Source organism: Pinus tabuliformis, chromosome 8 (assembly GCF_031772625.1).
Source record: "Pinus tabuliformis cultivar Carrire ecotype Pingquan chromosome 8, CPIR1, whole genome shotgun sequence".
In the NCBI taxonomy this organism is placed as follows: Eukaryota; Viridiplantae; Streptophyta; class Pinopsida; order Pinales; family Pinaceae; genus Pinus; species Pinus tabuliformis.
In genome coordinates, this window is record NC_142294.1 from 230,166,165 (window position 1) to 230,183,376 (window position 17,212).

Below are 17,212 nucleotides of genomic sequence, written 5' to 3' on the forward strand. Positions count from 1 at the left end.
GTATTCAGTTCATAACAATTATTAACTGAACGAATACACGGCTAAATTCCTAACCAAAAATATTTAGCCAAAGCAAAATTACTCGATTTGATTCACATACACATAAAATTTATGCTAATTCAAAAGTTCTTCATTAATAAATTAATCACAAAATTTACTTGTGCTCTTGACTTGGGATAATGACCCTGTTACCCACCACCAGTGGGTGACACCCATAGGAGAATTTTTTCTCCTAGATTGTCTTTGGCCGGCAGCCAGTAGCCCCTTGCAGTCACCAGAGAGCTCGATGTGCCAACATCTCCGCCACGTGAGCTAGCCATTATGGGCCCTCACCCATCTGTTATGATTGTATGTTTGAAGGTTGGCCTTCCAACCCTGAAGGTATGGCATTTCATTATGTAATTGGGTATTTGGCTTACTTATCATGGATACATCTAGACGTGGATTAGTGGGGGGATTCGACAGAGAGAATGGGCTTGGTTAGTACTCTTGTCCCCTTGTCCAACTTGGTGGTTAACCTTGTATCTTAGTCCCATGGGATCTCCTGTATTGGCTACTAGCTTTAGGAGGGGAATTACATGGGAAATCCCGATTTTGGTTGCATGGTCCCGCTTCTCGACAACACGTGCATCACTCCCCTCTGCTCATTTTAGCCCCTTTTTACATCTTTCTCATCCGGGTCCACATTTGTCCATTGGGTCCACAAGGAGTTAGCCCCCTCCTCCCCTTGTCCACACCTTGGGTTGGGCCTAGAACGATGCCCTGGAGGTTGATGTAGCTATAAAAAATTTAAAAGCATAATTTGGCCACTTACAATAGGAAATGTACCACAAAATGCAAAAGATGGCTGAGACATACAAATTTAGCGTGTGGAGATTTTAAGATTCTAACTTAGACCCAAAATTGTGGAAATTCAACAAAAAGAAGGGGTAAGGAGGAAGAAACAAAAGACCATTAAGGAAATGATCATATAAGAAGAAAAACCTACTATCTAATAATCTATATCAAGTGGAGGAGATATTATAAAGTCTATGGCAACCTCAATGAAGACAAAATAAACTAGAAGGAGCCTCCAACTATAGGGCATGGAAGAAGAGGATAGATCTTATTCTTGCTAAGCATAAAGTTTTGGATTTTGTCCAAGGAAAAGTTAAGAAACCTACAGATGATGCAGGAAAAGAAAAGTACTGGGAAACTAACATACCGGCCATGAATCTAATAGTAGATGGAGTGAAGGGCAATATAATCCCATACATATTCAATATAAATTCTGCACAAGAAATGTATGAAGTCCTATCCAAGTTGTTTACCATCAAGAACATGCGTCAGATAGCTAGTCTCAAGAATGAACTAAGAACAATAAAGATGATAGAAGATGGTATTGTCTCATCATATTTTGTGAGGATATCTAGAATAAGGGATGAAATCCATGCTATTGGTTAAGTTGTACCAGAGAAAGAACTCGTGATTACTGCACTACTAGGTCTACCAAAATCTTGGAGCTCTTTTTCATCACGAATTAGCAGTTGGAAAGACACACCAACCTTTGAACAAATGTGGCATGCATGCAGTCAAGAAGAAGCCTGCATCTCATTAGTAAGCAACAAAAAGGAGGATGAAGAATCAATTAGATAGTAATAAGTACCCTCACTTTGAAGAGAATCAATTAGATAGGAACAAGTGATGGGTATAAATGCTACTTACAAATAAATCAGAAAATGCTCACAAATCAATGAGATGCAACAAGCTGTCAATTATACCTTTAATGTAAGAGATGCTAGATCAGAATTGGCAATTGAAATGATGTAATTAAATCAAGCAGCAGTGCAAATTAGAATGCAATTTAGGGTGCAAATGAAATTGCTTCAATAGGAGATGAAATATGCTCCAAGAGATAAACTGCCAGTATGCTTATAACCAGAATATGGAATTGTCATTTGAGCACAAAAGTAAAAGCTTATGACAGTTATTATTAATTAATGAAGCAGTAATATATTCCTAATGAAACAATTACAATGTTAAAGCGAAATCTCACAATTCAATAGTGCTCTCGTAGCATTCATTACTTATTTGGACAGGGTTTGAAATAATCAAAGCTCCTTTAACAAAATCTGCACTTATGGATGGCAAATGAGATACAAGAGAATGACCACTTAGATCTACCAATTAATAACACAAAACCAAGTAGCAAATTTTGAAGAATACAAGCCAGGAAATGAGACTAGGTTACATCAATTAAACACACTGCCAGTCAAATGTTTGCAATTTATGAAATGTCACTTGAAATACAAATTCGTCCAATGATATGCCAGTAATATCACATATGACAGTAATGATATGCCAGTAGGAATCAGCAAAGTTTTGCAAACACAATTGTTCAGAGATGCTAATCATGATTTATGAGGCAATTTGACAGTTCTATGAGATTGTAAATTAGAGAGAAATCAAGCTAGTATCAAACACTACCAAGAGAACAAGCAACCAGTCATCAATAAATGCAAATCCTAGTGCATGAGAGATAGGCAGTGAAAGTTAAAATGTACCAGATTTCAAGAATGCCATTGTTAAGATGAAATCAGCCCACTGTAGCTTACCAGCAGTTAAGATCAGTGTACAATTAACAAGATAGCCCACAAGATTGGTTCACAATCCAACACAAAATGCAGGGAAGAGAAACAATGGTCCAGATTCGAACACTGCAATTTTATACGAGACCTCTGATAACCCAAACCAGTTTTAATCCTCCTCTTCAGATCTGCAAGAATTAAACAAACCCCAAATGCTATATACAAAAGAAATGAAAAATAAATAAATGTACAAGGGTTAGATAGAAATTATGTACAAAATTAATCTACAATATTAACAATGGACTAGATCAAGAGGAACATGAGTCCAACTCCATTCCCTTGTCTAGTGATTAATAGCTCTAATTAGCAGATCTATCAATTGGAGCACAAAGAAATTCAAAGAGATAAGAGAAATAATATTTTTTTTTGGTGAGCAATGGCCAAATCTCTACAAAACAAGTTGTTAGATAAGTGTTGAAGTTTAACACAATGGGCTCTTAAGCTTTCTTGTCTTGGGAGTTAGCTGGTCCAACAAAAGACTTCCCCTGTAATGGCCATCTCAAATTATAGGCAGCATAGGAATATTAGCATGTATACAAGGCATGCATATGATCGCCACATATGCATGCATCGCATGCGCTGCGCTAGTATACATATTAACTTATTATGAAAATTGTCAAGAAAAAGATAAACGAATTTATTGAAAGTTTAAAGTGAATACCTAACTCACATAAATATTAAATATATTGAGTGAGGTATTTAATGTATGTACTACCATCATAATATATATAACTATACAAAATAAAGGGGAAAGACAATGTATTGCACAAAATAAAAGGCAATATAATATATATGGTGCAAAAATAAATTAAATATAATACATATTATACAAATAGCAAGGGAAATACAATACATAATATACAAAGGAATTATAATATATATATTAATTTTTATATAAACTAGAAGGAGAATATATAATCTACAAACTATACAAACTTAAAATAATCCATAATATATATATTATGCAATCAAAAGGGAATATAACATAAAGTCACAAGGAGTTATAACGTAAACAACGAACACAATAAGATATAATGTTTTATTAAAAGGAGTTTGCTGTCAACCGTTAATGCAGGTGGCAGATGCCTGTTCAGACTTTAGCTAAAGGTTATCACCTTATCCCTTCGTTGGAGGAACCTTGAACAAGGGGTCACCGTTTGGAGGTAGAACATGATTGTATATAAGATGGGAAAGACATTTCAGAAAGGGGAGAGTTCATTTTGGGAGTTAGAGAGAATACTGTGAAACCAAAGGAGATTTTGGGGAGCTTTATAGAGAGACAAGAATTTCCAACAGAGTCACAGATATTGAGCTTGATTGTTCTTGGAATTTTGGGCACGGGGGCCAAGATTTGTCTTCTGGATGTGGGGACCATACAGGTAGACTATAGATAGGTTGAGAGGTAAAAGGGCGGTTTGGTAATTGCAGCAGCGGGAACAACCACAATCCAAAACACCTTCAATTGATACCAGGTATTTTTTTGCAATGAAAATTTTAAATTTTGATTTCTGTCTGGATAAAATTGAACAATTAGAGCTTTACATTGTTTGGTTAAAATATGCATAGATAGGGTTTTACATCCCCTCACGCCCAAGATTTGAATACCATAAAATTCTCTACACATTTAAGATCAAATTATTAGATCACTAGAGATTAGGTAACACAATAAATATCAAGATCTAGAGATACTTGCTAGATCAATCAACTTAAAATGCTTCTCTAAGCCCAATATCTAATGTAAGATACCTATGCAAATAGTTAATCCAACCACTGGCTAATGAAATAATAACTTATGAAATTTTATTTAGTAAAGCATTAAGAACATGATTCAGAAAAATATTACTCACAAGAAGAATGAAGAGGAACACCACCATGAATAAACCCCAAAGACTTTTTATTATTTCCAGAAAATATTACAGCGACAGAGCTTGACTCAGAGCTTCTTTACAAAACTTTCGATGACAAATGAGGATTCAATAACTTTCTTATATAGAAAATACAGAGATCTAGATCTCTCTCCAGAATTTGTTTTTCCACTTGGAGAAAATTTTATTTTCTCTCAATTTTAAATTTTTAACCATTTTCTGGCTAATATTTTTGCCGTTGTTTGCTAGAAAACCAAAAATAAAAACAATTATTTTTTGACTAAAAATTAATTAATTTTCTGGCTTAGAAATTTAATTTAATTTAGCCAGAAAAATTAATTAATTGACACTAAAAGGTATTAATAATTTTTTCCACCCGTAAATATTTTAGCCATAGTGTTTACATATGAGGGACCATGCACCAAAATATTTTTACATCAAGATATTACAATTAATTCAACCCTTAAAATGGAAAAACACTTTTAGACATAGACCCTTAATAATTTACCCAATTTTGCGACACAATATGATATAGTATAGACCAAGTGTGTTTGTAATAAAATAATTGAGCCAAATGTACTTAAATTATTCCCAAACACACTTTTACAAAAGACTCTATATAACACTAGGACTGACAAATTCCACCTTAGCTTTGGGGTTTAAGCTGGAAGAAAAACTCTGCCGATTATACGGGTTTAGAAACACACATAATTCAGTGAGGTTAAAAATTTTTCTAAGATGAAATCCTTTGCCAAAATCATAGACTCACCTAGGTGTTGTTACATATTTAAACGGTCATACTAGCATCACTTACAATAAACTTGCAGAATTTGGGTTTAAAACTCTGATAGACTGACGAATGATGATGATGAATCTTGGATATTTCATTGCTCGAACATGATGGAATTCCTTTGCAAAAATGTGTGTTGCTATAGGGTAGTTGACATGGAGTGGTCAACATGGCCTATTCAAGGTGGCTAATAACACACATATTCCAAGGGCACACATCTTGTAGATGATATTTTATACATATCCTTTGGCAAAGGTATTCTTGGAGAGTGCTCTCACCATGAGACTTGTACACTTGGCATATATACCTTTTTAAGGGTGTTTAAGGTGCATTGTCTCGAGGACCACGCCATATATACGCTAGACATATGGCATGAAGCATCTTTTCCTAGGTCAAAGAGTGGTCATCTCAAAGCTAGTGTTTTGCACATGAGGATGATAGTGGCAATTTGTATGCGATTGCTACTTGAAGAAACGACACATGATATAATTGTTGATTATTTTATGCATTTGTTGATTTTGTCATTGGAGGGTATTCTTTGTTTACTCCTCCCTATGATAGATCTAGGATTTTTGCTAAGGTATTATTCTATGTTGCAGGAAACATGGGGGGGGGGGCCCGTTTCCGGCTGGAAACTGGGATGAAACGCGGAAACGCGTTTGGTACGGCCAGGAAACGCGTTTCCGGCCGTACTGCCACGTTTCCTGAAACGGAAACGTGGCAGTACGGCCGGAAACGCGTTTCCCGGCCGTACAGCCCGCGTTTCCCAATTGAATTGTGTTTTTTTTAATTTTTTTTTTTTTTTCAAATTTGTTTTTTAATTTTCTAGATGTGTGTCTAAAGTTATAAAAGTGAATTTTTTTCCCTAGTGTTGATATGCAGTTCATGGTAATGTTAAATTCTTAAAGTAAAAGTGATATTCTCCTTTATTTTTCATTTTCATCCTTTTACTTAAATTTTTAACATTACCATGAAATGACTCAGGATGTTTGAGAGTGGTTTTGCCCTCATTGGATTTCATATGGAGAAAGTAGAATTTTAGATCTCACTCAAAATCCAGCAGACTTATTTGTTTTTCAGGATTTCAGGATTGGGGGGATTGCAATGTTTCCATTGGATTTTATCATGTACTAGGGTATGGAACTTGTATTTAATCAAGAGAACCAAGCCCTCTATGCAGGGGAAACTCCCAATAATCAAGATCATGTAGGGTACTAGGGTATGAAACGTGTATTTAATCAAGAGCACTAAGGTCGTTCGACTATGTAGGAGGAGACTCCCAATACAACAGTGGTCCTTCTAAAGAATGGGATGTGGATGCAGAAAATCCTGATTTGGATCTCTCTCTTGCAGCCTTATAGTCTTTATTGTACTTGCAGCCTCATATATTAATATAAATAAAGGCTGATTTTGAGATTTGGATATCTAATAAAGGTTGCTTTTGGATATTCCGATATTTTTATTTTCATTATGTGATCATTCATGAGTAAATGTGATGTAAATTAAATTTTAATGTTTAAGTGTAATAAATTATAATGTATCATTTATGCTTTATGATTGCACACACACATATATATATATATATTTAAATATTTTCTATATATATATATATATTCGCGTTTCCCCGTTTCCAAAATTTGGGGAGGTCACGTTTCGTATCGCTTCCTGTTTCGGAAACTTGTACCCGTTTCCCCGTTTCGTGCAACTTAGGTATTATTATTTTATTGTGAAGGAAGTTGAGCTAGACTATATAAAGAGTAGCTCCTCCTCATTTTGTTTCTACTAGATTTGGGGAGAGATATCCTAGGTGCTTGGTTGAATACCAATTGGATGCCTTTGAAGGATTAATGAAATTTCTTTTTGTGGATGAGGATGTCTTGTATATCTTTGTGCTCTCTCATGTCTTTGGAATTACCTTGTGTTGCCCCCTAAATCCACACCTAAGGTTAGCATGGAGAAAATCCCTAACTCCACTTGGTGTGGCCTTGGGGGCAAGTTGTGAGTTAGGGTTGTTACTCAATTCCCAACTCCTCTGTCTAGGCTCTCTCCTAGTCGAAGCCGAGGGGGGTTGACCCTATGGAAAATCTAAGGCTTGGTTAGTGCTACACTAAGCAAGTTCTAGGAGATGAATGATAAGTTAGTCAAGAGATACATCAACCATCAAATTGCAAATTCACTTTAAACATGTAAATACTTCAACAAGTAAATAAGATCACCATGAGCATATAGAGATAACTGTTCATGAACAATATAGAAAGTGATGATACCAATATGAAAGATACTTGTAAGAAACAAAATGATGAGACCAGTGCCAAATAAGTAAACTTGCAAAATTAAATGCTCAAGGAAATAAATGGTACTTGTAAAGTAAGAACATGCAAATGGAAAAGACAATAAATGCTTGACATACAATTATACTTGAAAAGTAAGATTTGCTCACATGAAATACATTTGAAAGTAAAATTGCATCAATGGAATAAAAGATAGTTCAAGATAATCATGTGAAATTCAAATGAAAATGCTTCAAGTACAAGAATATAAATACTTGCAAATGTAAAGTGCTACCTGAAGATAAATAATGTTTGAAAATGAAACTTGATCAACTATGGCATAAGATAACTTCAAGATAGCATGAACATTAGAGAGAGATATTGCAAGGAAATAATGTGTGATGTAAAATTCTCTTGGTTTATTTTATTAGACCTATTCTAAGGTGAAACTTCCTCTCTAGACATTTATCCTTGTAAGGATAGGGATGGTTGCAAGGAGCCTCAAGTGGAGAAGCTTAGCTTCATTAATAGATATATACCTAGTCTACCAAGTCAACCCACGTGCAAGCGCTCCAACACTGGATAAGCTGAGCATGAAATGCCAAATCACGTGTTCTTGAAAAACAAAACCTTGGAAGAGCTTACAATGTTCTTGAAAAGCAAAACTACTCTTTTCCCAAGAGTTACATTGAGTGATCAAGAAATCTCTGAGAAATGGTTACAAGAAAAACTCTCTTTGAGAGAGATTTGAAAGCTTTGATTGAAGAATGGAATGTAAGAGTTACAACTGCTCACAACTTGTGAGGCTTTGGAAGAAGAAAGAAGTAGCAAAAGAAGGTGGTAGTAATCTTGGTGGGTTTGGATGTGAGAAGGCCTCCAAGGTATTTGCTTTGGTTTTCCTTCTCCAATCGAGTTTGCCTCCAAACCTTTCTCCAATTCGAATCCACCTCCAATGCCTATGCAAAAACGAGAGAACAAGTTAGCGTGCAAGAGAAGTAAGAGGCTGAAATATGCAAGAGGAATTCGAGTGCACGCGATGGAAAGAACTTATATATTGAATGACAATTCCAAAAACACTTATATTACCACAAAATCATCACTAAACCAACTCGCATGAGCTGATTTAATGAATGGAAAGTTGGGACTAAGCCCAACACTTTAGCCTTCAATGCTTGATAAAAACAATACTTGCACAAAAGAAAGAGAAATAATTTGATTTTAATGAGGTGGAAGGAGCAAGTAGGACTTATGGAAGCCCCTTGTCAATATCTTTTGATGTCTTTGGGAAATCACTGGCTTCAATGACTTATGGTTCCCTTGAGATTGATGGAGATAGATAGTCCAACCAAAGACGTCTCCAATCTCCAAAGGCAATAAGCAACTTGCTTAAACACAACCAAAACTTGCAATGCCAAATATTAGTGCAAATGGAGACTTGCTATATTGATGGCAAAGTTGGATTTGTTGTTCAGTCGGGAACAAACAAATCGCAACTATTGCTCAAGATATGCCAAGCTCAAGGGTGACTACAAGAAATCACAATCTTCCTTTCCTAGACAAAAATGCCCTCAAGCTATATGCAAAATCAATAGCTATGCAAGAGAAAATCAACAAGATATAAGCATAATATGAAAAAAGTCAATGAAAGATACAAGTTACCTCATGCTCAAAAGCATAACCATACAAGACCAAGCATGTATAATCCCAAAGGTTTTCTTTATTGTAACAATAAAATTTTTGGTAGAGTAACAAACATCTAGCTTCCAACCATGATTACAATAGAGTCCAATGGGTCTCTTTATAGCTTTGGGAGAAGATCCTAATGAGAGAGAGCACTCCCAAGTGGCCAAAGGTGATGATCCCAAAGCAGGAGGTGGATCCACATGTGGCAAGTCGATTTTCCTTCAAGATCTACGCAATTCCTCAAGGAGATATTCATTGGAGCAAGTGTAAGCATGTGTGAAGTGAGGTGGGAGTGGTACACACTCCTCCATCACCTTAAGTCAAAACCCTTCAAATTCTCCATCAAATCAAGTTATTCTCAAAAAGTGCAACTTTGTCTGGGAGTTGTATGGGCGTCTAGGAGCTCGATTTCCTCTAGGAGATATTCCCTTGATTCATGGGTCAATGTGGATGCCATCTCATCCATTCACATTTACTTAACTCTTGTTGATTTTCCATGTCATTTTTTGGCAACTTTGACTTGGAGAGAATTTATTATTTTTTTTCAATATTTTTTTTCAAGCTAATTTATTTCCACATTTTCCATTAAACTTAGGAAAAGTGGGTTTTGAGGGGTTAGAAATGATTTTTTGACCCCCAAAGTGTGTCCTAGAAGAATGTTGAAGTGGAGAGGATGATTTTTGTGTATTCATTCACCCTCAACGTCTTCTAGCATAAAAATTAATTAAAACATCCCATCCTACGGGAAATTTTTAATTATTGAAAATCCTATGCAGACTTAGTCAAATTCCGTGAATCTTTATAGTGTTAGGAAAAATACTGGGGGGGGGGGGGTTGAATCAGTGTTTTAATTCGGTTAAACTTTCAATTGGTATATTCATAATTCTGTACATTACTATTCTTTATGCAACTTGCGTGTGTACATGATTTCATTGAATGCAAACAATGTATATCTAGTTTACTTAATTTGTCATATCTTGCATCGATGATTTAACTTAATCATTGCACTGTTAATTCATTAACCATTTGGTATGCAGTAAAGAACAGATAAATCACAACATAAAAGCAACACACATAGAACACTAGGATTTTAGGTGGAAACCTGATGTGGGAGAAAACCACAGTTGTTGCTGTCTTTGTCTTTTTTTCTTATCATATAAAGAAAATCTTTATTACATTTTGTACTGGTGCAAACTCTTACCATGGTGTAGGCACCCACCTGCAAGAGGCTACAACCTCCAATCATTCTCTAGCACCCACTGGAAGGGAGATACAACCCCCAAATCTCGTTTACCAGCTTCTACTGGAAGGGAGCTCCTACCCCCTCACTGAAGGCTGCAACCCTCAACACCTTGTGGACCACATTTCAGAATGTTTCACGCTTGATCCACCTGTCAAACAATCATGAAACAACCTGTAGACCACCTTTCATCATATTTTCAAACTGGACCCACACCCACAATAAGCGCAAACCAAAATGCCAAACTAAATTATTGAATCTGAATCACTGAAAATCAATTGAATCTTTGAAGCATCGAGCTATTGAATACAAAATCCAACTAAAACAAATGAACCTCAGGAAAAATACGCAATTGTTCTTAATAGAACCTGTGTATATACGCATTTCCTTTGCATAATACTTGCATACAGATCTCAAATCACTGATTGCTGAAAACATAGTCAAATTGAATCACTGAATCACAATAGATACATCAATACTGACTCACTTTAAACTAGTGTAGATAATATTGGCGAAATATCGACGAATAGTGTAAATATCGCGATATTTTCGGCGAGCCGAAATATCGCCGAGAAAATATCGCGATATTTTTAATATCACACAACGATATAAAATATCGCTGGGCGTGTTTTGCCGCTGCTAGAAAAAGGAAAAATTGGTTTTTTTTCTTCATTTCTGTTTCTAAGTGTTGGAGAAGGAAGGGGAAGAGTTTTGTGGTAGTTGTCAAGGAGGGTTTGAAGATCAAACAACGATTATCACCACCAACTAAGAGTTTTTCGGGGATAAAAGATTGAAGAATAGCGAGACAAACTTCATTTCTTCCATTAACAGGTATGTTCTTAAAAACCCCTATGTTAATGATTTTTTCATAGATTTAGGGTTATGCTTGCTTGCCTCTTTGCCTACCAACATTTTGTTTCTTTGTTTTTTTCCATTTGCTATGATTTTCATGCCCATGAACCAATGCAAGGGTTTTCTCCATATTTGGACATCAAGCTTCATTTTTTTTTAACTTTCTTATGCACCCTCTTCTTGCCATTTTTCATTCACATTGCAAAATGCAACTAATGTAGTAATTTTTTTTGAATTAGGTGGTTATTACTCATTATTTTTTCATTTTGTGTTGGGGGGTTTAATGCCATTTTTTGTTTTTTTTGTGCCCTAGGTTTGAATTAGTTCACTACAAATGTCAAATATGCCAAAAGGCTTGGACCCATTTTGGGAGTATGGGGAGGCTGTTGGTGGGGCAAATCAGGCATATATATCATGCAACTTGTGTGGGACCAAGATGTCAGGAGGGATTACACGATTGAAATACCGTCTGGCTAGACTCTCTGCATATGATGCAGATGTAATGCCTTGTATGGTTTCTAGTACAGAGGTTATACAAAAAGCTCGTGAAGCAATTGCTGAACAAGACAGAAAGAACGTTGCTAGGGAGAGGCCAATGGTCTCAGATAGATAGCTGCTAGTTTTATTTGTTTGTAACTTTTGCTACATATAAATTTATAACTCATGATGATGAAATACTTTGAAAGTTTTATATATGTGATGTTATAGGGCTCAATCTTCAAGCTGTCACGCCGACTTTAGGGGTATATGTGAGTGAAAAAACTTAGCTAGTTATTCATCATTGAAAAGTGAGAATAATTAGCTAAAGTAAAAAAACACTCTAGGGTGTACTCGCTGATTGAGTACCAAGTGTCCTACGCTTGTTACAAAACTTTATTCATCATGCTAGCAACTTGTTTACAATACCCCACAGGGTTGTGAAAATTGGAAATAAACTGAAGAGAGAGGAGAGAGAAAGGTGCTAGAATGCCTTGCTAACTTTTGGATTCTAAATTTTTTTGATGTATACTCTGTCTCAGGCTATGGAGTCTTTACAATTTTTGCTAAGTGCAACTCAACAATCAACACCTTGACAATTGTTTATGGGTGTTGAATTTGGTAACTCTATTCCTTTTTCTTTTATGTTATCCTAAGGATGTTGTTTATGAAAGCATTTTTTCTTTATGCTTGGTTAAATGCACATACATTTCATTTTGGGTAATCATTATCTTCGTAAATGTTGGAGTTCATCTACTTTTATGATCTCTCTAGTTACATTTTTGCAATTTGGGACGGATTGGAAAGGGTCTTTGTAGCTTGTACCTTGTAGCTTCAATTGCCATGTTTTCCTCAAAGGGATAGTCTCACATGAACCTTGATGTGTTCCCATAAGCCCAATGGAAAGACACTTTATTTCACTATTCCATGGGGGTCTATTCATCCATTTTATTTCCTAAAACATCATTAACTTGTTTTGCTAAAGCTATCTCTCCGTTTCATGTTGGATTTTATTTTATAATCTCCAGTAATCGTTGTCTAGGAAAGCCCCCATTCAGTCGGAGGAGAGTCAACATAAAAATGTAAAGAGGGTTTATAAGTTGACATTGGCATTCGCATTAGTTCCTCCAAGGCCAACAATGTCACGAGTATCTCTACAAGACATTCTCCTTTTGAAGTTTGTTTTCGCTTTTAAGCCTCTTGCTCTCAATGAGCTCCTAGTTGCTCCCCATCTCTATCCACATCGCACTAGTTGAAGGGCCAAGACAAAGCTTCTTTTATGCAAAATGTGGGCAAGATCCACAAAAGGGTTCATGACATCCTTTAGCAAATAAAGGCCAAATATAGGGCACATAATGATTGACATGAAGTTGTTTGACATTTTTCAGGTTGGTGACCAACATAAAAAATCAGCAACAGTACTAGATGACACCCACTTGGTATGATCCTTACACCATCATAAAACAAATGGAGCCTAATGCCTTCAAGCTGGCCCTCCCACCTCAGCTTGGGATCTATGATGTGGTGAAAGTTTGTGAGTTGAAGTTCTATGAGCCACCTCACTTTGAAGAGTCTATTCTAGTCACACATACTGTTGCCACACCTTCAAATTTTCAGGCTTCCCTTTATGGAGGTAATCTTCTTGATGCTCACACCAAATCCAGTAGGCAATGTCACAACACCACTTAATGGTGGGCCACAATGGCACATTGCCCACTTAGGGCAAGTGGTTGCCCTAGTTATCCTTTGAAAAACAGTTTCCCCATCTCCAGCAGAAATTAGGGATGATGTCCTCTCAGCAGCAAGGAGTTGATCAGACTTAGTCTAGTAAACATGTATTATTTTTTACTTCTAAGTACACTTGTTCTTATTTGGTCACTCACTCTCTTTATTGTGTTTTATAGGAGACTTGGTCAACCTTCATCACTCCTCACAATTTTGTATTCTATAGATTTATACAACTGTGTAGAGTTCTGGTGATCCTCTTCTCATACTTGCATGCTTTTATTCTTTCTATTGTGTATGTTTTTGCATTTCTAGGATTGTGTTCATGTCAGCCAAGTATTTGATATATGGTTCAGGGAACAAACTTGCTGACTACCAACTGGTCACCTATATACTGCAAATACTGAACCAAAGAATTTTATTCAGACTTAAGGGTTGCAATGAGCTATTTGTCGCCTTTTCAATTTCTAGTAGCTATATATCTCTTCTAAAATTGCTTTTGAAAATAATAAACCCGTTATAGGATGGGGCATTTGTAGTCACAGTAGGGGAGGGAAATAATATATCGGTAATTGGGACTAAATATGTTGGTCCTTGGTGGATTGTGGGAGAGCCTTTCATTACAGCTGGATGCAGTTCTCTGAATCCATGTCATTATCATTTGACATTTTCAGGTATGGATATGCATGAATTCCTCCAATAAGCATATGGTTACTTGTACCAATCCAGTTTCTCCAACACTGGGATTCTTATAGTTTCCTGTACCTCGTCCTATTTTTGCTCTCCATTATCAAGTTCTTGGAATTGGGTTAAAGTCACTGTACTTCGTCCTTTCAGTGTACCTTTAACTTGACAAAATGTTGATCCCTTCTCAAGAATTTACTTGTTAAGGGAGCTGTTGCATCTTTATTTCTTTTGAGTGTATGTGTGTGTTGTCATAATGGCTTTGCTGCAGCACTACCTGTGAAGCAGAAAGCAAAAACCCCCATGATTATTTCTTTCAAAGCACCTTCCCTATCAAGATATACAAGGATCTTGTAGACAAAGCTGTGAGATAATTGATGGATGAATGCTTAGCTGCATGTGTTTGATTTTGTGTGTGACATAGGCAGTTTCCTAATTGATAGGTTATTTCAGGTTGGAGCGAAGAACTCTGAAAATGAAAAGAGTGTATGCAACTTTAAAGGTTCTAGGGGAGGTAGTGGAGGCTCTTACAAGGGAAGTAGCTCCTGAAGGTGCAGATAATTTGATTCCTGAAGAGGTACAGTACTTTGCATTAATTTTTGAAAAACACTTGTAGTAAAATTCTCTTAGTCCCTGCACAACAAAGGATTTACTGCATGGCTCACACCATTATTCCATGCGAATCAACTTTTGATCTGATCAAGGAGCTGCATTTATATCTCCATTATTTATATTTAGATTTGTTGCTTTTATTTGACTAAATTGACAGTGTATAGTTTATTTGTTATCTACATGCATGAAATGACAGTTAGCTCATATTCTGCCATTTCTATTTACCAGTTCAAAAAAGTAATGGAATCAGATGCAGCGAAGACTGAAGGAGCAGTTGCGTACAACATTGTACCATTAGATGCACCTGTGATGGCTAATGCTATCACCTCTTTTCCAGAGGTAATTTTATCTAGCTGGAAACACGACATTTATTTTGTGAATACTTATAATGTGTATGTAGTACCTCATTTCTTTTCGACACATACAATTTAGTGCCAGGCATTGGCAGTGGTTCGTGATCCAATGGTAGTCATATTTACATAGTGAACAACAGTCATTTTCTTAAACTTTCAGATGCAGGCAAAGCAGAGATTTTTACATAGTACATTTTAAGGTCCTGATATTCGAATGATGTGCATCTAAAATGGTAGGAGAATAGATTAAGATTTATAGATTCAATATATTGAGAGCCTTAGTGCTACTAAAATGCATCCGTGTTATGGCAATTCACAATTTGAATACAGGTGAAGGCTGCAATTTCAGCATTAATCTATTCTGGGGATTTGCCAAGGTTGCCGGAGGATTATCCTGTGCCTCAGATGCGGAGCCTGGATATTCTGGATCTTCTACAATATATTTTTGGATTTCAGGTTTGTATTCACAGAGAATTTTCCATCTCAATATGGGAATAAATTGTTCAGTTTTATGTTTTATTACTTAAAATTTCAAAACAATTATGATTCGTTAGATGTTTTAGTTTATGTGACGCATCGATATAATGTGTTGAGCACTTCCTTCTACACTGCAATCAGATAAGACAGGAGAGGATAGCATACAGTAGGTAGCAAGTAAAAGCAACCTTCTTGAACTGAAGGGTACCTGACAGAATGATCTAATGCTATCCATGCAGAGTGACTTGCCTTTAGGGACCCATTATATATCCAAACTTTCCATACTGACTCTAGTATGCACGTGTGGTGTTTCTTCCACATGTTGGGATGTAAACTTTCTCAGGTCTATTCATCATGAATTGGTGATAAAAACCAGATTTGTGATCGCCAGATTTGTGACACATTCTTATCATAGATAAGAAATAAGAAATATTAGGACTGAGCTTAAGACTATCAGTGCGTTTATATTCCTTAATTTGTTCTGGAAACTCATCCATTATAACGCCAAAGACTAATAGAAATTAGTTCCTGTGTTGGTAAAACTCTGACAGTGCATACAAAGCCAATATGTAAAAGATTAGCTCATATTAAATCTCTAAGCTCTTTATTCCCCAGAATGTTCTTCAATGTAAGTCACTCTCGTCTCTACTTGGGGGTGAGATACCCTAGCCCAAAATGCTTTGTTGCATTTTATGGCTGTTCAACGCATCCAGAATTGTTCCTTTGGGCAAGTCATTTTTTTAATGGATATCTTTTCCATGGATAATGTTGAAATGATGAAAGTATTGGTAAATGTCACTCTTTGTAATTCATATATGGTCCTAAACTGTCAATAAAGCATCACAGAATATATTTTTCAGATATAGGGCACAAGGAATAAGTATTTTTTTCGTATTTCATAGTTTATTTTAGTGATCTTGTGCAGGCATGTTTTGTGATCTAAGAAAGCTTCTCTCTAGTGTTTGAAAACACAAGTATGCTTATACGTTTTCTTTGATGCATTAACTTCTTTTTGGGATGGGTTTTGGTAATGCAGAAAGACAACGTGAGCAACCAGCGTGAACAAATTGTTCTCTTGCTTTCAAATGCACAAGCTCGCCTTCGTATCCCTGAGGAGGTTGAACCGGTAATTTGCTTGAATAGATTCTTATCTAAATTTTATCAGTCAGAGAATTTAAACTGATTCTTTCAATTTAGTCTACTTAGAAAAGCATGGCCTGTTGCTCCTGAATGGCTAACTGTCATGGTTTTTGTCAAGTTTTGGCTGTTGTTATTGCTACATATATCATATGATAGCTATGGAAGAGAATCAGGAGAGTTTGTCTGACATTAATGGACTTGGGAAGAACTCATAATATGTGGTACTGCCTGCTAGTCATCTTCAATTTTAGTTGTTAGCAATGCTATAAATGGTTTCACATTTGACTGTTGGGATGTAATTTTGTCATGACTCATATTGTTCATATTTTAAGAAATATGTTTTCTTCTTCTCACCAAGTGACTTTTTATTTGCTATCAAATTTGACTAAGGTTATAATTCACACATCACATGAGAGA

The 17,212-nt window shown here is 36.0% G+C and overlaps 1 protein-coding gene across 3 annotated transcripts in view; it reads left to right on the forward strand.

Moving 5' to 3' along the window:
- Positions 1-17,212, forward strand: part of LOC149234971 (callose synthase 9-like) — a 385,867-nt gene that overhangs the window by 73,728 nt on the left and 294,927 nt on the right. For all 3 annotated transcript variants that reach the window (XM_089372025.1, XM_089372026.1, XM_089372024.1), the window contains 4 exons: positions 14,667-14,790; positions 15,054-15,164; positions 15,509-15,634; positions 16,692-16,781. In XM_089372025.1, coding sequence (XP_089228151.1) covers positions 14,667-14,790; positions 15,054-15,164; positions 15,509-15,634; positions 16,692-16,781 — 451 coding nt within the window. The remainder of the gene's footprint in view (positions 1-14,666; positions 14,791-15,053; positions 15,165-15,508; positions 15,635-16,691; positions 16,782-17,212) is intronic.